The sequence below is a fragment of the Mauremys mutica genome, chromosome 3 (assembly GCF_020497125.1).
Source record: "Mauremys mutica isolate MM-2020 ecotype Southern chromosome 3, ASM2049712v1, whole genome shotgun sequence".
Taxonomy (NCBI): domain Eukaryota; kingdom Metazoa; phylum Chordata; order Testudines; family Geoemydidae; genus Mauremys; species Mauremys mutica.
The window spans coordinates 131,312,728-131,335,803 of NC_059074.1; the positions used below are offsets into that span (position 1 = coordinate 131,312,728).

General features: G+C 43.2%; 1 protein-coding gene and 1 long non-coding RNA gene across 2 annotated transcripts in view; one reads left to right on the forward strand and one right to left on the reverse strand.

Moving 5' to 3' along the window:
* The window catches only part of DISC1 (DISC1 scaffold protein), a 356,636-nt gene extending 346,102 nt beyond the window's left edge, over positions 1-10,534 (forward strand). The window contains 2 exon segments of the mRNA XM_045011010.1: positions 9,096-9,193; positions 9,195-10,534. Coding sequence (XP_044866945.1) covers positions 9,096-9,193; positions 9,195-9,236 — 140 coding nt within the window. The 3' untranslated portion in view covers positions 9,237-10,534.
* Positions 9,095-23,076, reverse strand: part of LOC123367026 — a 119,535-nt gene continuing 105,553 nt past the window's right edge. The window contains exon 3 of the long non-coding RNA XR_006578267.1: positions 9,095-9,469. This is a non-coding gene — a long non-coding RNA (uncharacterized LOC123367026). The remainder of the gene's footprint in view (positions 9,470-23,076) is intronic.

Genomic DNA, 23,076 nt, shown 5'->3' on the forward strand with positions numbered 1-23,076 from the left:
AGAGGTGTTACTTCACTGACAGGAAAGGCCTAGAATTTCCAGTAAAATTAAATGGCTCCTATATTGCAATTTCACAGTCATTTTTGTTCTTAATTAGCAGTTCGGGTTTGATAGACAATTTGAGTGCATGTAATAGTTCCTTCTAGAGAAAATGCTTTTGTTGAGAGAAAACTGGGTTGGGCTACCGTATGTTAAATGCACAAAATCCCCTTCCCCTCCTTTTAAAAAACCCAAATATTAAGTAATGATTTTGAAGTTGTAATAGCATGTTTAAATGTTGATTAGACACACACAGGTCCTAACCTGTTTACTTCACCGTGTATTTGGTGAAGACATGGGGCTTGATTCTGGTCTCCTGTACATCAGTGTAAATTGGGGTAACTCTGCTTAGTCAATGGACTTACACCAGTGTAAAAATGATGCCAGAGCAGAATCAAGCCCCATGTCTGTACCAAATATGTGGTGAAATAAATATTTAGTTCTTTACCATACCTTAGTCAGGAGTCACCATCTGGATGAATCTTTAAGAAATTAATGTTCTGCATTACTGCAGGAACAATCAGGGCTGTAGTAGTGTGGTATTTGACTCTCCTCGGCCACCATCCCCCACAAACCCCAGCACCACCTTCATTTTTTATTATAGAATTGCAGGACCCAGTAGGACACTTGTCATGAATGTACCAGTGGGTTTTGCAGCATCTCCATTATGCCTTATAGTTCCACCTCCTTATACTTCCATGGATGGCTCTCTTCCGTACTCTATGTTGGTAAATAAAGTAAGGAGATTCACAGATTAAAATAAGGTCTAATTTTCAGCTTGGATCCCTGACACTCAGGATGGCAAGGACCAGCCGTAATACATTTTTAGGAGGGGCAAGGAAGGGACCACCACTCTTAGTCCTTGGCCAATTCAAGACTTGGTTTTGACAGACAACAAAGAAAGCACCTGCAGTGCTCCTTTCATCACAGGAATGGTTGCATTCATCCTACAAGGAAGAAAAAGGTGGTATACAAAGGCTGGAGATGGGCTTGGAAAACTCCTGCCCTCACTCCAGCCCCATGAGAACAGTGACAGAAACAGAGAAGAGTAATTGGCAGTAAAGGCATCCCTAGCTCGCTGCTCCTTCGATATGTAACTTGTATAGTGTGGTGGGAATCACAGCACCTACAGTATAAGACATAACATTATGTACTGATCTCAGACCACTGCGGTACTGAGAGCCACTGTAAACAGACAGAGTAGTTTGCCAGGTAGAATAGGAAAAAACAGCCAAACAACCCACAAACATCTTTCTGGCCATTTGTGTTCCTCCCGTACACATTTCCCCCATGTGTTCAGAGTGCACTATTTAAAGCAAGCTGATATTATATTATCAGAGATCTAAACCAGAAAATCCCAGTCTCAGCCATCACCTCAGCCTGTAGCTCCAAGGCCTTCTGTCACCCAACAAACTATTCTTAAAGAGTTTCCTGTCTTCCTCCCTAGGGTCTCTGGCTTGTAGCATCCAGCCCTCCTCCTGCCCTTGAGCACTTTGTGCCAGGGGAGGAAGAAGCTTAATTGGGTTAATCCCATTTTCTAGCAGCAAACTAGCAGCAGCCCTGCATCCTATCAGAGACATGTAATGAGCATGACCCTCATGCAGAACTCCATTTGTTACCAGTAGAGGTTCTACATGTCCCTTTGCCACAGTATTTTAGCCTTAACTTTACAATTACTGGTGTCCTTTGGTTTGTCATATTGTGAATGTGGCGACATTCCTGATACTACTAGAATTTATTTCAAGCGTAAGCCAGTCATATCTCTTGCTCCTCCAGCCCACAGCTCCTTTTCTTTGTATTTTTTTCTTTTCTTTCTTTCTTCTTCCTGCCTCATAGATATAATATTCAGTGGTAATGAAGCATATAATTTTTGCTTCCATTTTTTTCTACCTAAAAACCTTTTGTAATCATTTAGCATATTACAAATAACAGCATGTTGTTCCAGGCTGCATATCAAAGGTAATTAAATCTCAGGGGTTTCTTGGTGTTCATAAACTGCATGAGCTATGCTTTTACTAGTTCTGATTTCAGCAGAACTTTATGATTAAATTGCATCTTGGTATTCAATCTGCAGGGCTGGCATTAGACTCACTGGGGCCCAGGGCAGAAACTAAGGAGTGGGCCCCCCACTCTGCCTCCCTTACCTGCTCACACATTGGATTTCTGCAATGTTTCTGAAGCTGATGCACAAACCCTCACCACGCAGGGCCCCCTATAGCATGGGGCCCTGGGCAGTTAGCCTGCTTGCGATAGTCTAATGCTGGCCCTGGGTCTGAGACCACTTATTACACAATAACAATATTTCCCTGCCTCACAGAGGTGGTGTGAGACTTAATTCGCTAGTGCTTGTAAAGTGCTTTGAGAGCACTGGATAGGGAAAGTACATAGAAATGCATATTATTATTATTTATATGAAGTCATAGATTAGATTAATAAATCTGCCCAAAAATTAAGGGGAATGTACCCTCTACCAAAATAAATGTGGTTTTTTTCCCCATGGTAAAATGTAAAGAGTGAAACATCACAGTAAATGAATGTAAATTACATAAAAGATGAAGTTTTGAGGAAGCTATAATAGAATCAAAAGCTGCCAAAAGGCTTTTCAAACTGGTGTTTGTGCCTGCCATAGGAGTGATTTGCATAACTTTCCCATGATTCTCTAGAGTCACATTTTCAAAAGAGAGAGAGCTTGCTTTTTACAGTCACATAACCTAAGGGTGCCTTTTTGTTTTGACATTGCATCGACATTGTACTTGAGTAAAACAACATTTGATAATGGATGAGCTCTAAGAAGGCCAAAAGCAATATAGCATTTCCCCTCTGTGTATTAAGTTTTGAAAAAAGTAAGGTTTTTGTTCCAGTTCCAGTCTTTTTTCATTTGGAACTCAGGGTCTCATGAATACCCTGTGATGCTTTACTGTTGTAAACTAAGATTTACTTTTCTCTATTATCAGTTGAATCTGTGTTACCATTTTTGGGCCCTGAAACTGCAACCTGACCTATGCAGGAAGATTACTGAGTAAATTAAGAAGGGGGAAAAGAGGTCAAGAAATGGTCCAAGAAAATTAGACAATTGGCCTGTTGTTCTTTCTGGGATGGCAGTTCCTCTGACTCATCACCAGCAGGCTCCAGAACTAAAAGCTCTGTTTTTTTCATACATAGAAAGAATAAGCATAATAATAAAAGATTAGATTCCAGTGTAACGTGTCTGGCCAGGCCTCTATGGCTGACAGGGGCGGCTCTATGTTTTTTGCCACCCCAAGCACAGCAGTCAGGCAGCCTTCGGCGGCATGCCTGTGGACGGTCCGCTGGTCACACAGATTCAGTGGCATTTCTGTGGGTGATCTGCTGGTCCCGCGCCTTCGGCACCCACCGCCAAATTGCCGCCGAAGCTGCGGGACTGGTGGACCTCCCACAGGCATGCTACCGAAGGCAGCCTGACTGCCACCCTCCCAGCGACCGGCACGCCGCCCCCCGCGGTTTGCTGCCCCAGGCACGCGCTTGCTGTGCTGGTGCCTGGAGCTGCCCCTGATGGCTGACCACTTCACATGCAATCAGAGGAACAGAGACATTGGCAGAAAAGGGGCCCCAAAACACTGCTTATGCTGTGATCAACCATGCCACAACTTCTAAACTAACCAAACCCTGCTCATAGGGCAGGTCAGCCATGCCACACCTGCTAGACAAACGCAACTCTGCTCATTATGGGTCGACCATGCCTCATACAGCCGACTGTAGAGGACTGAGAGGGAGAGCAGCACAGACATGGAGGAACAAGCAGGCGGTAAGGGGCCTCTTGGCTCACCACTTATGTCTGACTGACTAACTCTGCCTGCTTTAAAAAGGGGTGGTAACCCTTTTGAAATCCTGCCTTGTTCACCCTAGGCTTCAGTGAGGCAACACAGCTGTGCTCTGCGGTTCTTCTGTAGTACTGTCTGGCTCATTAAGAGATGCAGTCAGACAAAGGCCTGCACTATACAGCTGTTAGGTAGCTATGCCTGGCTCTCTAAAGTTATGTCCACACTGGGGGGAAAAACACAACAAACCACGCCATGGCAGGGAGTCTTAAAACCTGGATCAACTGACTTGGGCCCGCACTACAGGGCTAAAAATAGCAGTGTAGACATTCCCACTTGAACTGAAGCCCAGGCTCTGAAACCTGGCAAGGGAGGAGGATCTCAGAGCCCTGACACCAAGCCAAGTGGGAACATCTACACTGTTATTTTTAGCCCTGTGAACCTGAGTCAGTTGACCTGTGCTCTGAAACTCTCCCCCAGGGGGTTTGTTTTGTTCGGGTTTTTTTGCAGTGTCCATGTACCACAAGGGATCCATTGAGACAAAGGGCTGTGCCATGCAGCTGTTATGTAGCTCTTCCTGGCTTACTAAGGAGTCCAGGGATAGGCCAAAACCATATTAGCAGCTTTGAAACATTCAGGAGGTTAGCAATTCGGGGAGCCATTAGACAAAGTCATGACAGAGTCCTCAGCTAAATCAAAAAGACCTTACAGGACTTCCTGATTCCAAATGCAGGAAAAGGAATAGCCAGCTCTATTACAGGCTTAAATATCCTTTTCATGGCTAATCCCCGAAATACAGAAGGTGAGGCTACACAAAGTCAGATGGAACAAGTTTAAGGCCAGGAAGGGGAGAGAGCTCTCTTCCCATAGTGCAAATTCCAACATTAGAACAACTTCTGACTGTGGTCAGGTGGGTGCAGTGAGCAACAACTGGAGATGGGGTAGCTATTAAAATTCAAGGACCAATGGCCTCTCAACATTAGACAGATGGGCCGCGGATGTTGTTCAAGAAAAGTGTGTCAGAAGATTCCAAATAATTGTTTTCTCCCCTCTCCACTACTCTCAAATCCTCAAAAGTGGCAGAATATACAAGAGGCTATAGATGATCTTTTGTGAATCATTGTGACAGAGAGAGCCACCGAGGCAGTGTTGTTCTCCTGCCAATATTCATATTTCTGGTACCCAAGAGATCTGAGGAGGACAGAGATGTGCTGAATTAAAAGCACCTGAACAAGTTCATAAGGAGGCTCAGGTTCAAGATGGACACTTTGAAGTCAATAGTGGGAGTGATCTGCCAGGATGATTACCTTACATCAGTCGACTTGAGGAAGGCCTACCTTCATGTGCCAGTTCACCGGGGCACAGGGGAGTTTTGCAACTTACTCATGAGGCCAATCATTTTCAATACAAAGTGCTGCTTTTCAGACTGTCAGCTGTTCCTCGAATGCTCACAAAATTCCTCATTTTGGTGGCAGTTCACAGGCAATAGTAGATACAGATGTACCCTTTCCTGGGTGACATTTAAGTAAGAGCCCCATCCAAGGAGGAGTCCACTTGAGTAACTTGAACCACAATTCATATGTTGCAACAGCATGGATTTATAGTACATTCCAAAAAGGTTCATTTTCAGCCATCTCAGTGCCTAGTTTATCTAGATGTAGAGGCCCACAAAATGTTTCTGTCGGCTGAAAGATAGGACAAGATTAGATCAGCAATTACCCTCCTGAGGAGATGCCCAAGGACATCAGTCAGCACTCTAATGAGTGTTCTAGTGGTGATCGTGTCCTGCATAGGGATAGTGCTCTGAGCAAGTATGCATATGAAGACTCTCCAGGGCTTCCTGCTGTTGATTCCCTGTTCTCTGATTTTTCCATCTCAGAAAGTGACCATTTTGTCACTTGTTCTGAATTCCCTGGATTGCTGGATGAGTCTGGAGAGGTTCCAGGGAGAGATGAACATGGCAGAACCAGACAGATCTGTTATAACAGATGCAAGTCTGGAAGGATGGGGAGTATTCTCCTAGAAGTGTGTGACTCAAGGAACATGGTCCTTTTTCAAACAAAAGAAAAGCATAAATTTTCTAGCACTGGTGGCAATAAAGTACTCTCTTCAACAACTGGCCTCAGCATTGCTCAACAGTCATATCCTTATAATAATGGACAGCCTATCAGTAAGGGCATATATAAGCCTTTGGGCAGTATGAGATTAAGGGATCTACAGAAAGAAGCAGCATCACTCATGCAGTCAGTGAAGGCCCATCTGCTGTCTATCAACGCCTTGCACATCAAGGGCACCAGCAATAAAAATGTTGACTGGCTGAGCAGAAGGAAAAACAGTTAGGCATAATGAAGGCTTCACAACAGATCCTTCCAATTGAATACCAAAATTTTCAAAATTCCAATTCTGGAAGGCTTGCCAACACTTTGCCAGGAGAAGAGAGCCAGAAGCCGTGGGCATACATGCCTTTCCCCTAGTGCCCATCACCCCCAGAGTAATACAGAAGATTAGAAAGGAGGAAATGGGAGTGATCTTAGTGGCTCTTCATTGGCCTGGAAGGCTTTGGTTTCCTGACCTGGTGGACATGTCAGTGGGAGTTACCATTTTTCCTGAATCTGAGACCAGATTTGTTATCTCAGGAACCAGTTCTTCACCAAGATCCAAGCACATCAAATCTAGCAGCTTGGCATTTGAAAGGAAGTTTCTAAAATGAAAGGCAACTCTGTTGGCATCTAGGAGAAAGTAAAAAAAAAACAGGTCTTATTCAAGGATTTGGCTAAATTCACACAGTAGGAGACATATTCAGCATCATTTAACCAAAATGTTTTATGTTCTAGAATTTTTACATGGCTGTTTTTATGTCAGGTTGCAGGCTAATACCTTAAAAGTACACATTTCTGCACTGTCGACAATTTTGAGTGTATCTAGAAAGTCTTCTGTGTCCCACTATAACAACGTGTGTCGCTTCATTAGAGCAGTTCAGCTATTGGGTCCTTCTAAGATGCAGAGAACATTGTGCTCAATGCCTTAGTGCAGGTGCACTTTGAACTTATTAAATCAGTTTAATTGCACTACTTGGCTATCAAATTAACCTTTTTCATCCCTATCAGCTTGCCCAGAAGGGTGTCCGAGTTGGGAGCTCTATCAACTGATCCATCCTTCTGCATCTTCCACAAAGATAAAGTGGTTTTGTGAATGGTTCCCACCTTTATTCCAAATGTTTATTTTTCATTGAGCACAATGAGCACAGTTAAGCATTTTTCATTGCTTTCCTTTTGTCCACATCCTTCTCACCCAAAGGAGAAACTGTGGTATTTGTTGGACGCAAGCAAGCCTTAAAGGCATATCTGAAAAGAACTGAGAACTTAAGAACAGACTTCCTGGTCTTATTTCATCCAAGGAAAAGAGGTGCTAAAGCATCTAGATCATCAATCTCACAGTGTATATGCTGGTGTGTATAGAGCAAAAGGTCTCAATCCTCCAGTGGAAACAACAGCTCACTCAGTACAAGTGGAGGTGGCATCATGGGTTGAGAAAGCACAGGCCCCTTCTCAGGCAATCTAAAACTGCAGCTTGGTCATTCTTGCATACATTTACCAAGTTTTACAACACCCATACTCAGTCTTCAGCTGATGCAACCTTAGGCAGGTAGGGCCTGCATGGTGTAGTGATTCCTTAGAGTAAGAGAATTGTTCCCTCCCTAGGAATTTTGTCACTGTTCAGAAAATCCTACATTGGGGATCTGTGGACCTTGCCTGGAGAGAGAATGGGAGAATTTGTGGTTGCTTTCCTGAAAATGTTCCCTTCTTGAAAGGGATAGGTCCACAGAGCCGGCCTTCCCCTCCATTAAGAGAAATCTGTCAAACTTGTGGTTCAAAAGTTCTCTGCAGAAGTTAAAATCTTTCCTGTGGTTCATGTTTCTTGTCAAGTATTTTTTTGCAAGGTACTGATGCAGGATGAGAGACTCCTTTTTTGTTTCACAACCCAGAGGGCTTAGCTTTGGAAGCATCTTGTAACTGAGGGAGTCTTTGGAAGGTGGGGCAAGTTCTGCCCCCTCTGGATACAAACTAGTGATGACTAAAGCTATGTTTATGTCACAGAGGTCCTGGAATCCGTGACTTCCAGAGACCTCCATGATATTCTCCGCTTCAGCCCCAGGGGCGGTGGGACTCTGGAGCTGGCAGCCAGCAGGGCCCTGGCAAGGTTCCACATAAGGTGACAGACTCCTGAGGGGGCCCTCCTCAGGGTTCCAGCAATGGGTCACAGCCTCATGAGGAGTGGGGGGAAATGCTCCTCAGGCGAGCAGCTGGGGGTGTCCCATTTTCTCTTTGGGAAATATGGTCACCCTGCAGCTCCCAGCCATCATGGACAGAGGGGGGGCTCCTGCAGCTTCCACGGGAAGCGGGGAACCCCACAGCTCCCAGCCACCATGGCGGCGGGGGGGGAGGGGAACCATGGAGCTGCAGCAGCAAAAGTCACAGACAGGTCACGGCATCCGTGAATTTTTGTTTATTGCCCAAGACCTGTCCATGACTTTTACTACAAATAACCATGACAAAATCCTAGCCTTAGTGATGACCCATACTAAGGCTCTCTGCAAAGAAGGGAGAATTATCTGAAAATTATCCCATTTCCTATGTATAAAGTGCTGGGGAGGACATGGTGGAAGTTGGTAACTGGTCCAAATCCTATCCTCATGTGCAAGTGTGTGGCTCCCATTGAGTTCAGGCAGCACAATGCATGTGAATCCAAGGATAGTACTTGGTCTTATATTAGTGAGAATTACTGTTCAGGAGCTGAGGGGTTGCCCCATTAATAGCAGGAGCTCTTTCGATATCCATTAATAACTGCTGAGATTTTAGGTTATTGCAGTTGTTGATTGACTGCAATAGTGTCTTTGGGCATCAGAATAGACAACCTCTATATTGATCTACACCTTCCTCTCCCATCCCTCCCCCCAAAAAGAAACAAACCCTCCAACCGAGTTCTTTTCTAACCCTTATAAGACAACCGCTAAGTAATGCCACTTGAGGACTTCAAAGTTACTGGGAATCCAAAATAAATAAATATAATAAATAAATAAAAAGAAAGTGTGAAATATGTATGAATATTTAATCTAACCAGTTTGGAAGAACTTGAAGCCACAATTAGATAGCAATCCCCATCTGTTGTGAACAGCAGAACAACAATTTATTTCATAACTTGGCAAGAGAAGAGGGGCTACCAATCACCTTTAGGTTTATTCCTTAATAAAGCATGTACAGTCTCTACAGAGGGAGATCCAGATGGTGAAGGAAACTCTGCAGGCCATGCTGATGCAGCTCCAGCCGGATAAGGAGGCAGGAGAAGATGAGGCTGGAGACTTCCTCTGTGACAGCTGGTGTCCAGGAAAAAAAGACTTAAAGGAATAATATTGAGGCGGTTTTGGTATTTTAATGTTAATTCACAAAGGGTTGCTTTTAGTAACGGAATACTGCCTTACCAAGCCTTGAGGATCTCTTCTCTCCCTGCATAACTAATAACAACTAAATCAATTATGGAGAAATGGAGCCTGGAGGTTTATCAACAGAAGTGTTCTACACAGCTTCACATGTTCTGGCACAGACTGGAAAACAGCTTTCAGAGCAGAGCATCTCCTGTAATTGCGTAGATTACAAATTGATACATTTCAAGTGATTCAGCAGAGTCTCCTTTAATGTCAGAGTGAGATTTTTCTAACTGTTATAAACAACTTCCTTACTCGTGCATTCTTCAATCTTTTTCTCCTTCAACATGTAACGTTAAAGGCAGTATTCTTCAGTATTGCTGAGAGACAGCTGAGGAAATAAGTAATTTTTTGTCTTTGTAACACCCACGTTATTTTCAGATTCCTACAAAATATAAGCCCACTAGGATAGAATTCAAAATAACCAAATTCTTCTAACTTAAATTAGGACTGCACTTACCCAGTGGCATTCAACATAGCAGAGAAAATTAACATCAGACTAGAGAATAATAACTTTTCAACCATTTTCATTTTATAGCAAATACATATTAATACTAAAAGCTCAGAACATTTAAAGTGATAACCTACTGATTTGTGGTCTTTATATTTGAATAATGTATGAGCATTAAGTCATTTTTCTTAATACTATGCTTACTTCTTTAACCTGCCCTGTATTGTCATAAAAATGAAAGGTTTTTGGATGTGTATATACATACATATGTTTGATAAAGTTATATCATCTGTTTAATCTCTTTATTTCCTACAGGAAAAAAGAAAAGGAATGGAACTAAAACCAGCTAAATATTGGTGATTTACAATGGTGCAGTATTCAAACAATTAGTAAATTGTGTACTCATAAATCAAAACATTCTTACTTGGATGCTAAAATAAACTGAGGTTATCACATTTTCATTCGGAATCCTATTTCTACTATTTGCTGCAGAGACTAAGGGGGGGAAATTAAAAATAAATACAAAAAACAGCTCCTTAGAAACTCAATTCAGTTTAATTCAACCTTTAAATCACTAGCTCAAGCCAATTATTCACAACAGTAGATTGTACCTCTTTTAAAAATGGACTTTTTAAAAATAATAATTCATGTTTGTGCCATTAGAGTTGCTGGGTTTACAAATAAAGCATGACCAGGGCTGGCTCCAGGCACCAGCCGACCAAGCACGTGCTTGGGGTGGCACCTTGGGCCGGGGTGGTGCTCGGGCTTTTTTTTTTTTTTTTTTTTTTTGGTTCAGCGGGGCAGCGCTGGAGGGTTTTTTTGTTTGTTTTTGTTTCTGCCTGGTGGTGCTCGGAGAGGGGGGGTGTGTTTTGGCAGTGCAGCACTTGGGCAGTGCAGTGTTTGGGGAAGGCGGGGCTTCGGGCAGTGTGGCGCTCGAGGGGGACGGGGGCTTCGGGTGGTGCGGCGCTTGCAGGGCCTGGCTTTGGGTGGCGTGGCGCTCAGGGGGCAGCACTCGCGGAGGGGGGTGTTTCGGCAGGGCGGCGCTCTTTTTTTTTTTTGCTCGGGGCAGCAAAAAAGTTAGAGCTGGCCCTGAGCATGATGGTTTCTCAGACATTAATCCCTGGACTACTAGTCAGATAGACCTAAAATACTGTGTTCATTCTTCTTTGTGTACTTAAATACTAGAGTTAAAATTTCTACCTCAAAGTAAGTGTGTGTGTGTGTGTGTGTGTGTGAGAGAGAGTGAGAGAGATATGAATAAATAAAGCACCAGGCAGCTGAGATTTACAGCAGGGTTATAATTTCATCCAGGGAGGTAAAATTGACAAACCATGAGAGTCAAGTTCCAGTGGTTTGTGTAGTCATCAGATCTTCAGGATGGATTACAGCCCTGTAATTCAAAACATGGTTGGCTTTTATCTTTAGATCAGAATCCATGTTGGGACTTAAGCCTGGTCTACACTGGGGGGGAGGGGTCGAACTAAGGTACGCAACTTCAGCTACACGAATAGCGTAGCTGAAGTCAAACTACCTTAGTTCGAACTACTTACCCATCCTCATGGCGCAGGATCAAAGTCCGCAGCTCCCCCGTCGACTCCGCCACCGCCGTTCGCGGTGGTGGAGTTCCGGAGTCGACGGGAGTGCGTTCGGAGTTCGATATATCGCGTCTAGATGAGATGCGATATATCGAACTCTGAGAAGTCGATCACTACCCGCTGATCCAGCGGGTCGTATGGACGTACCCTAAGAGTCCTGGGTCAGTGCCTTGCATGGGTTTCAATTCTCCTGTCTCCCCTTGCAGCCTTTCCCTTACTTATTCACAGCCTCCAATGGAGGGCTCCTGCTCCTGCTTTTTCTCTTCCTTCAACCTACCTGCTCACCCTCTCCATGCTATCCTTGGAGAGTTCCTGCACATTCCCTCTCCACTGCACTTTCTGCAAACACCCATAAAAGTGGATGAACAAAGCCTTCGTTACTAGCCATAGGCAGACCAAATGCAGACTGTATGCTGTTATTGTTTTACCGACAGGGTGAAATTCACCCTTATGCACTGGGCCAGCCCTCGGCCTATGCACCACTTAAATCACACTTAATGGGGGGCGGAGGGGGGAGGAGAGCTTATTCTGTACAGTGAAGAAATTCAGCCTGCCCTCCTTAAAGTTAGTGACAATTCTGAGTAAAAACTGATGGTACAATATGGCCATAAAACTGGCATGATTACCAAGTTATAATGCTGTTGGGCCTAAATGTGGGCTAACATCTAACAGAGCCAAGGCTCACCAAGTGCCAGAAATGACAGCTCACTGTGTTACTGAGTTCACCCTGCATATATAACAAAGCGCACGGGCCCAGAGTGTGAACATCATGCTCCCTTTGGTTAGCAGTTACTCACATGAGTACCACCATGGGGCGAATGCAGAGCTGTGTCACTGTTGACTGTGCAGCACGTGTGAGCCAAACACGACCCGCATTGACTATTTATAAAGCACAAAGCACAGCAAGAACCAAATGGAGCTGCTTTGCAGCAGTTCAAAGTCACAGCACTTTTCTCACAATGCCTTCAAGTAGGGCCAGTTAATCCTCGGGTTCTGTTCTTTGTCTAGCTGTATGAGTTTTTGAAGAAATTCCATTTTGATTTAAAACATCGTGGCTTTCATGTTTCACGTCGTCAAAGAGGTGTTAGTTTTTAATTTATAAAAAGTATACAACCACTATAATAAAAAACCAGAAGTCTTAAACTATCAGTCATTATTTGATTTGTATGTAATTTTATATTTTGATGTATTAACATTTTATTTTTTTGTACACCTCTCTCGCTCGCTGTGGCTTATATTCTCAATGCATCATTCCATTATCTTTACATTTGTTGTGGGAAGTTAACAGGCAACCCAATATTTGTTCCAAGTTAGTCTGAATAAAAGGTGTAATAAAGTAAATCATTTACTGCACCTCAGTCAGCTTTCTTTTACTGTGGATAGGAAATATATTCTTCTGCAAATAAAGAGAACATTGTTTATAAAAAATGTTGTAAGGTCTATATGCATTTATTGTTCATTCAGTTTAGCAATGCTTTGAGTGGGGAAATTCAGTGTCTGGCACCTTGCAGAGAAGGGAGGAAGCATCTATTAGGGAAGTTCTGGGAACATCCCATCTTCTGGAGACGTTTCTGAAAATCCATTCCACTAGGTGCAATTTAGTGCACCAGCAAACTCTATTGATTTTCAGAAGTCTCTTTGCATGAAAGGGGTAGTAAGGATAGTCAGTAGCTAGGGCATGTACTGGGACTTGAGACCTCAGTTCAATTCCCAGTTCAGCCAGAGACTGCCTGTGTGATCTAGTCACTTAGTTTCCTCAATTCTCCACCTGTAAAATACTTCCCTGCTCCTCAGAGATATTGTGGGAATAAAGTCCATTAATGACTGTGAGATACTCAGATACCACAGCCATGAAGGGCCAGCTAAGTACCTAGATTGATTTAAAAAAAACCCCTCTAAGCCTTAGTACAAGATCTCCGCAGCAACCAAATCCCAATTAAGGCCTTGTAATGTAAGTGTGAGTTTAGTGGTACACAGGCCTTATCCTGCCCCTTTGAACAGGGGTGAATTTCACCCTGTATGAGCCAGGGATGCAAATCATCTTTAGCAGGTATCCAGGGTAAGGCAGGAATCCCATCATGGATAAATCCCTCCCTCCCCACACACCCCACGTATTCCCACGTTTAACACACACCCCCATGCTCCCTTTAATTCATACAGAGCTAAGGTGAGATACAGGGTCATGAGAGGGAACTATAAATTCCCCACCAATTTGGTCTCTGAATATGCACACACCAAAGAGAAAAGAAAATAGGAAACCAAATGCACACACGGAGCAGACTGTAAACACTTTGAAATAGCTGTTGCTCTCTGTATTTAAAATTTACTTTGGGGAATAAGGGGTGGGGTTGGGGTGGGAGAGAGAAGCAGCCTGAGGATGGCTCTGATCTATCCAAATATTTTTGTTCTCAGTCAGTTAGCTAATCCCATTTTTTCTAAGGCTTGACATTTCAGTCTTTTACTTTCCTATCATTACTTAGTAAATCAAGATAAGCACCTCTTTTCTAGAGAGGCTGGAGAAGGCAGTTACAGAATGGCTCCCGGACATGCAGCAGTGCTTCAGAGAGCTTCAGGGTGGAATTAGAATAAGCTTTATGTATCCTCTTAGTTTGCTATCCTATTAACAGTGAGACTGGGACCAAGAGATTTTTAGTTTCAGAGATTTAGCATATGAACAATGAAGCTCCAAAAAAAATTATGCACATACAGATTTTTTTCTCACTGTCAAGGAGGATAATAAAAACTTCCGGGGATAAAAACTGAAGGACGCAGAATATTTCTTCTGCATCTGAAAACCAGCACAACGAAAAGCCATGATAAAGCTGCTCACTTTTAAATCTCTGAAGGAGGCCTAAATGTGAATCCTGGTTAAAAGCAGCTGTGGTTTGGCTGAGCACAGGGGAGTCTATGAGTACATCTACACTGCACACTAAGCCCAGGCTCTGACTCCCATTTGAGCCCAAGCCCCACTTCCGTCCACACACAAATCAGTCAGACTCGGCTCAGCAAGCACTCAGGTCCTATGACGGACTGGGGGCGGTCGGAGCTGGAGTCTTGCTGTAATTCACATCCAAGCCCTGTCGTTTTGCAGTGTGGATGCAGCTCAAGTCACAGACCCAAGTCACGAGGTCTGTGTAGTGCAATATGGATGCTTTAGCACAGCCGAGACCCAGGTCAAGCACTTGTAAACCAGGTTTACAATGCAGCACGTTTGGGCTTAAAAACACCGAGTCCACAAGCCTGGACAGACCTGGGTTTACAATGTAGTGTAGATATACCCTATGTTCTCCGAATGCGCAGTATTCAGTCACGTTCCTGTGGGGAGGGTGATATGGGAGACAAGAAGGTCAGTATCTTGAGAAGAGAGACAGGTAAAGCCACTAAAAAAGCCAGTGCATCATTAGGACAGTTGCTGTTGCCAGTGTAGATGAAGAAACAGCTTGTAATAAAAATAATAATAAAAAGCAATGCAAGAGTGTAAAGGGCAGAAAGAGATAATATGAAAATAATCACAGCACGGCTCAGAGACGCATGATAGATCTTGCTGGAGAAACGGAAAATTAAAAAGACCTTTGCACAATGGCAATCCAATATACAATGCAAAGAAAACAATCTCTGATTTATCACTATTCAGACAATGAGAGAGTGAAATGCCAAAGGGGAATCCCTTATGATTGTCTTGCCAAATGGGCATTTTAATTTTTGGAGGGCGAGTTGATCAGCTCACAATTACATTAGACTCTGATGCTAACTTCCAGTAGCTTTAAAAACACACACACACACCCCTTCAGCACGGAGAGAAGCAGTGCAGCTCATGTGCATTACTCCTCTTTCCCTCCACTGTGTTCTACAGATTCTTATGTCTCCAGAGCATCTCTGCCCAGCACCACCCACTCAGAACACTGCATGGGTGAAGCTTTTCAGATGGTTAAGGATAGAGTAGGTATCTAAGAGTGTCTCTTCTCACTAAGATGCCCTTTCTAGTCACTGGTATATGCAAGTCGGAGAATTCTAAAAGATCAGGGCCAGTCTCAACAAGTGTGCAAGCAACTCTTTGGGCCCAAGTACAGGTCTGGCAACTCAAGTGTACATGCCAGCCTTTCCGTGTTATTGCTTGGGATCACTGTCAGACTACACAGCCTATGGTTATCCAGGTCATCCCATTTACGCTTTTAAAATATTTTCACATTAGACTTCCCCAGTGTTCCAAGAGCTGTGACAAATCAACACTCTCTTTTCCCAGGGTTTTGCATTTATTGGTATTTCCTATGGGTTTATTAAACATCTCTTTCAGGCCCAGTCTCTCAGTTTACAAGACATTAACCAAGACTGGGGTATAAACTGCAGCAAGGGGAAGAAGATTCAGGAAGGGCCTGAATTTAGATTCTTCTGTTTCTGTCCTGCTACCAGATGGGGAGTTTGGCTCATGATTTGCTGCTTTGCTGTCCTGCTGCTCAGGGGTCATGGTAGATTACCGCTTTAACATGGGCTCCCAGTGCAGTGTTGTAGCTAAGAAGGTGAACAGGATCTTTGATTGTATAGGCAAGGGAATATCAAGTCGAAGCGGGGAGGTGGTGTTACCACTGTTGCTCTGTATATAGCAATAAAGAGACCATTACCGAATGCTGTAACCAGTTCACGTTCCCACATTCCAAAAAAAGATGTTGAAAAATTGGAAAGGATTCAGACAAGAACTACAAGAATGATTCCGGGCCGGGAAAACATACCTTATACTGAGAGACTTAACAAGCTCAATGTATTTAGTTTATCCAAGAGACAATTAAGGGGTGACTTGATCAAGGTCTACAGGTACCTGCATGGAAAAGCGATTTCTGAAAGTAGATGGCTCTTTAATCCAGCAGAGCCCAGCAAGATCCAAAGGTTGGAAGCTGAAACTTGACCAATTCAAACTGGAAATAGTGTGCAAAATTTTAACAGTGAGGGTGATTAACCACTGTAACAGCTTACATGGGGATGTAGGGGTTTCTTCATTGCTTGCAGTCTTTAAATCAAGAATGGACACTTTTCTAAAAGATATGCTTTCCAGAGGAGAGCAACAAAAATGATGGAAGGTTTAGAAAACCTAACCTATGAGGAAAGCTTAAAAAACTGGGCATGTTTAGTCTTTAACTGTTTTCAAATGTGTTATAAAAAGAACCAGTTGTCCTCCTTATGCGCTGAAGATAGGACAAGTAATAATTGGCTTAATATGCAACAAAAGAGATTAAAGTTAGACATTAGGTTACTATATGGTTAAATGCTGGGACAGATTACCTCAGGAGGTGGAATCCCGGTTTTAAGAACAGGTTAGAGGAACACCAGTTAGGCATGGTCTAGATTTACTTGGTCCTGCCTCATCCCCATGGGCTGGACTAAAGGGTCCCTTCCAGTTCTACACGTCTATGATTTCTATGCTCTAGTTCAATGAGAAATAATGGCTTTAATGTAGAAATTATTGCTAAAGTTCTATGCATTGTGTTATACATGAGGTCAGATTAGATCATCATAATGGTCCAGTCTCGCTTTAAAATCTGTGAATTATGATTAACAAAGTAATCAACAGTCACAGGGAAAAGAAACACTTGCCAACTGCTCTACATGCTCTCTAGCTGTATCAACAGCTAGACTTTAGCTCTAAAGGGCAGCTGGATACAGGCAAGTGAAACTGAGCATTAAGAAGGGGCTTACTGCAAATCTTTCCTGAAATGCAGAGACTGAAGTGCTCATAGAATATAGCTCTGTTCAGAAGCCTGACTAGCCAGGCAGAGCGGACAAAGAAGCACTCACTAATGCATGCATTGCACAGACAGCAGGCAGGGCAGACTTCAGGGAGCTTTGATCTGCGTTACCACAGTGGGCTGTCTGGGAATATTCATGTCCGTCAGGGAATGACGTGCAGCTGTGACAGCCATCCAAAGGACTGAGAGATTGAAAAGACAGTCTCCTATTTGTAGCTCACTACAGGCTTCTTAACATCAATCTCTTCCATCTCTGCCTAAACCACCTGTGTCATCTGCCACCAATGGCGTGGACCATTGCAGCCCCAGCTGGGAAAGCCCCAGCCTTGGAGGCATTGGCAGGGAATTGAATTGGAGTGGAAAGCTCGCTCTCTGGGGAGCATTATGCCTTATGCCGGCTTGTCTCCTGTGTGACTGAATAGAGCAGTGCAAACAGAGAGAAGGGGTTAGACGAATAAATGAGTTTATCACAAGTAACAGATTAATTCAACAGGGCTTTATGAAAACGGCACTAATCGACTAATGGAGGGAGAATTCCATGACTGCTTAGTTCCACAGAAACAGAAGTAAGGTATCAAGTTACAAGCATGACACCATCAGAACTAAATGCTCATTGGCTAATTTATCTGATGGGCAGGACACTAGCCCTGGTTCTGAGCTGCTCGCAGGGCCGACTCCAGCTTTTTTGCCGCCCCAAGTGGCGAAGAGAAAAGAAAAAAAAAAGATAAAGCCGCGATCGGCGACAGCTGTACCACGCCGCTTCATTCTTCAGCGGCAATTCAGCAGCACGAAGACCCAGATGTGCTGCCCTTTTCCATTGGCCGCCCCAAGCACCTGCTGCCTGCGCTGGTGCCTGGAGCTGGCCCTGGTTGCTCAGTCCAGCAATGGGAGAACAGAGTTGGCTGCACACAGCTTTGTAGCTCTGGGATTCTGGGGTTCCCAAAAAAGGGCTGGTTCAGACCCCAGCATAAACTAGAACAACCCCAGGGTGTGCACCAACTTGCACCTCATCTACAACAGTCTCCAAAGGACAACTTGGCAGCCCAGAAGAGTCAAAACATTGTGCACTTTGGCCATAGGCCACCCTCCCCTAACATGTCCCTGCCAACTACCAGCAAGTCCCTATGCTACTAGGAGATTCAGCACAGGGCCATTCCAACAGTCATATACTACATGGGAACTATGCTGGGATAATTCACCGGTGAGGTGGCTCAACTGCTCTCCACCACTTGCACCATATAAAGGGGCCTGAACACAGTTCAGTATTGGAGCTTTTGTTTCTAGCTGGTTGTAGAAGCTGCTGGCTTTTCAAAATTGACTCTTTGGCTGACAAAGAGAAAACATGGCAAATGAAACTAAATTATAAAAGAGAAAAAGAAAGATACTCAATAGCCAATGTTTATTATATATCCTATGAATTTACTGCCACTCCAACAAGAGGCTGGGATGCAAGAGTTAGCAGTTTGCTGTCTAACTGATGGCTAGCCCATGCTACCCTAGAAATATCTTATGTTGTACACTATTTCTACTGAAATGCTAAATGGTTCTCTCTCTCTCTCACACACACACACACACACTCAATGTTTCTATTCATTCCTACTTGGCTCTTTTGCCAACTCCAATAAAAAGAATTCACAATATTGCCAAAAAACAAACAAAGCCACCACCTACACAAAAACACAACTGATTTTTGCTACACATTCCTCTCTCCAAGTTAAGATTGTTTTTTTAAAACAAATCTCAGCCTTTTTGGAGGAACCCATTTTTCTTTTTTCTTGGTTTTGTTGGGAATTTGTCTTTATTTTCAAGAAGAAAATGTAGTGATCCCTATTATGATTTCAGGTACCATTATATGTATCCATAATATGCTGGTGTGACAAGGGTGCTGACCCTTTCTCCAATCATCAGTCTTTAGAAAGGTTGCTAGGTAGGTCTAGTGCCAGCCCCACCCTAATCAGGCCACTGCATCCCTTCTGGATGATTTAAAAAGATAAACTGTGGTATAGTAAGCCCAGGTTGGGGTAGGCAGATGGCTGGGGCTAGCAAAATGGAGTGCATTTGCATCTGCCCACATTGGGCTCAATCCAATGCCCACTGAAGACAATGGGAGTCTCTCTGTTGACTTCAATGAGAGATCATAGAATCATAGAATATCAGGGTTGGAAGGGACCTCAGGTGGTCATCTAGTCCAGCCTCCTGCTCAAAGCAGGACCAATCCCCAACTAAATCAAAGGTTGTTTTATGCACTGAAACAAGGAGGAGAAGGACCTTGGAGTATTGGTTGATCACAGGATGACTATGAGCCGCCAATGTGATATGGCCGTGAAAAAAGCTAACGCGGTTTTAGGATGCATCAGGCGAGGTATTTCCAGCAAAGATAAGGAGGTGTTAGTACCATTATACAAGGCACTGGTGAGACCTCATCTGGAATACTTTGTGCAGTTCTGGTCTCCCATGTTTAAGAAGGATGAATTCAAACTGGAACAGGTACAGAGAAGGGCTACTAGGATGATCTGAGGAATGGAAAACCTGTCTTATGAAAGGAGACTCAAAGAGCGTGGCTTGTTTAGCCTAACCAAAAGAAGGTTGAGTGGGGATATGATTGCTCTTTATAAATATATCAGAGGGATAAATATTAGGGAGGGAGAGGAATTATTTAAGTTTAGTACCAATGTGGACACAAGAACAAATGGATATAAACTGGACACTAGAAAGTTTAGACTTCAAATTAGAAGGTTTCTAACCATTAGAGGAGTGAAATTCTGGAACAGCCTTCCAAGGGGAGTAGTGGGGGCAAAAGACATATCTGGCTTTAAGACTAAGCTTGATAAGTTTATAGAGGAGATGGTATGATGGGATAGCCTAATTTTGGCAATTAATTTGGCAACTGATCTTTGATTATCAGCAGGTACGTATGCCCAGTGGTCTGTGATGGGATGTTAGATGGGTTGGGATCTGAGTTACTACAGAGAATTCTTTCCTGGGTGCTGGCTGGTGAGTCTTGCTCACATGCTCAGGGTTTAACTGATTGCCATATTTGGGGTTGGGAAGGAATTTTCCTCAAGGGCAGATTGGCAGAGGCCCTGGAGGTTTTTCGCCTTCCTCCGCAGCGTGGGGCATGGGTCACTTGCTGGAGGATTCTCTGCAGCTTGAGGTCTTCAAACCACAATTTGAGGACTTCAATAACTCAGATATAGGTTAGGGGTTTGTTACAGGAGTGGGTGGGTGAGATTCTGTGGCCTGCATTGTGCAGGAGGTCAGACTAGATGATCATAATGTTCCCTTCTGACCTTAAAGTCTGTGAGTCTATAAGAGGGATTAGAAGCATCTTCCACCCTACATAGGGCTAGAACCCACAGTCCTCAGCTCAGGGCGCCAGTGCCTTATCCACTGAGCATCAAGCCCATTGTTGGTTCAGATTCTTGAGTACCTGAAACTCCTGAACCTGAAGCCAAAGCCTGCAACTGGAGCCATGAGTAACATCCCAATGAGGTAGGGAAGAAGTGTTATCCCCATTTTACAGATGGACAGTTATGCTTGTCTACATGAACAATTTGAGCCAAGCAGGGTTGTGAATCTGCCCTGAACCAGCCTGCTGCATACTAACTGTGCATGTGCACCCTGCTAACATACATTCACAATTCATTAGAGCACTTTGAGCTAACCCCATTTCAAAGAGGACTAGACCAAAGTGATCTAACGAGCTACTAATGCACATCAGCAGAGCGCACGTGGACAGTTAGACAGTGGAAGGCTAGTGCGGGGCAGATTCACACCCCAGCTTGCCACAAACTAATTGTTCATGTAGACAAGCCCTAAGTGACCTTTTTCAAGATCACACAGGAATCCTCTGGCAGAGTGGGGAATTAAAGTCCGGTATCTCAGGTACCCAGTGGGACCTCCTGCATTTCTAGTATACAAGAGCTTCCACACATGGCTAATCAGGGAACAGAAACAATGTCATGTGACATATCTGACCAATCACAACTTCAATACAATGAGTTAGTGAGAGGCAAGCCAGGATGTGAATCTTCAGCACAGCAGCTTGCTGTGCAGTAACTCACTGTGTGGAGACTTGCAGCCTATGGAGATGACTCTTGCTTATGATATACAGAAATGTGTGGAAATGTAAATAGGCTCAAAATCTATTGCCTAAAAATACACTTGACAATAGCTAAGCCAGGCCTGGTAAAATACCAGTGAAGTAAAGTGAGACAGCCCAGAGGCAAGTGAGAGAGAAATTAGGGCATAATCCCAGGTCATATTGTAATATGTTTTGGGCCTAACTGGTTTTTACAAGTGTTTTAGATAAAATGTTAATGTTTTAGAAAATGCTTTCTATATTGATATTTACTGGCATGGCATTTATCCAGATGTTAATTAAAGATAAGTTTTGTATTAAATAACCAGTGAGGGAGTAGAAGATATTTTAATTATGGTAGCAGAAATGTAGATAGGTAAAAGGCAGATTTAATACTAATTAATTATGGGGCGTTATTGTAATTGATTATAAAAGGGGTAGCACCCTAATTTTAGATTAGGCCCGCCCATCCACCATTAAGGTATAATTAGAAAAAGGATAATACCTATTCTTCCTATACAGGGACTGATCACCCCATAATACATCACTTTATCTTAGAATGTGAGTAGCAGTGCAGTGTATGGCTACATTGTAATGCCTGTTTGATTTAACTAACACTGTTATTTTATATAAAGTCTTTAATTTTATAGGTTTCAGAGTAGCAGCCGTGTTAGTCTGTATCCGCAAAAAAAAACAGGAGTACTTGTGGCACCTTAAAGACTAACAAATTTATTGTAGCATGAGCTTTCGTGAGCTAAAGCTCACTTCTTCGGATGCATAGAATGGAACACACAGACAGGAGATATTTATACATACAGAGAACATGAAAAGGTGGAAGTATGCATACCAACAGGCAGAGTCTAATCAATTGAGATGAGCTATCGTTAGCAGGAGGAAAAAAAACTTTTTGAAGTGATAATTAAGATGGCCCATAGAAGGTGTGAGGAGAACTTAACATAGGGAAATAGATTCAATTGGTGTAATGACCCAACCATTCCCAGTCTTTATTTAGACCACAGTTAATGGTATCTAGTTTGCATATTAATTCAAGTTCAGCAGTCTCTCTTTGGAGTCTGTTTTTGAAGTTTTTTTGTTGCAAAATTGCCACCTTCAAGTCTGTCACTGAGTGGTTAGGAAGGTTGAAGTGTTCTCCCACTGGTTTTTGAATGTTATGATTCCTGATGTCAGATTTGTGTCCATTTATTCTTTTGCGTAGAGACTGTCCGGTTTGGCCAATGTACATGGCAGAGGGGCATTGCTGGCACATGATGGCATATATCATGATGGCATCTACCAACGTGATATATGCCATCATGTGCCAGCAATGCCCCTCTGCCATGTACATTGGCCAAACCGGACAGTCTCTACGCAAAAGAATAAATGGACACAAATCTGACATCAGGAATCATAACATTCAAAAACCAGTGGGAGAACACTTCAACCTTCCTAACCACTCAGTGACAGACTTGAAGGTGGCAATTTTGCAACAAAAAAACTTCAAAAACAGACTCCAAAGAGAGACTGCTGAACTTGAATTAATATGCAAACTAGATACCATTAACTGTGGTCTAAATAAAGACTGGGAATGGTTGGGTCATTACACCAATTGAATCTATTTCCCTATGTTAAGTTCTCCTCACACCTTCTATGGGCCATCTTAATTATCACTTCAAAAAGTTTTTTTTCCTCCTGCTAACGATAGCTCATCTCAATTGATTAGACTCTGCCTGTTGGTATGCATACTTCCACCTTTTCATGTTCTCTGTATGTATAAATATCTCCTGTCTGTGTGTTCCATTCTATGCATCCGAAGAAGTGAGCTTTAGCTCACGAAAGCTCATGCTACAATAAATTTGTTAGTCTTTAAGGTGCCACAAGTACTCCTGTTTAATT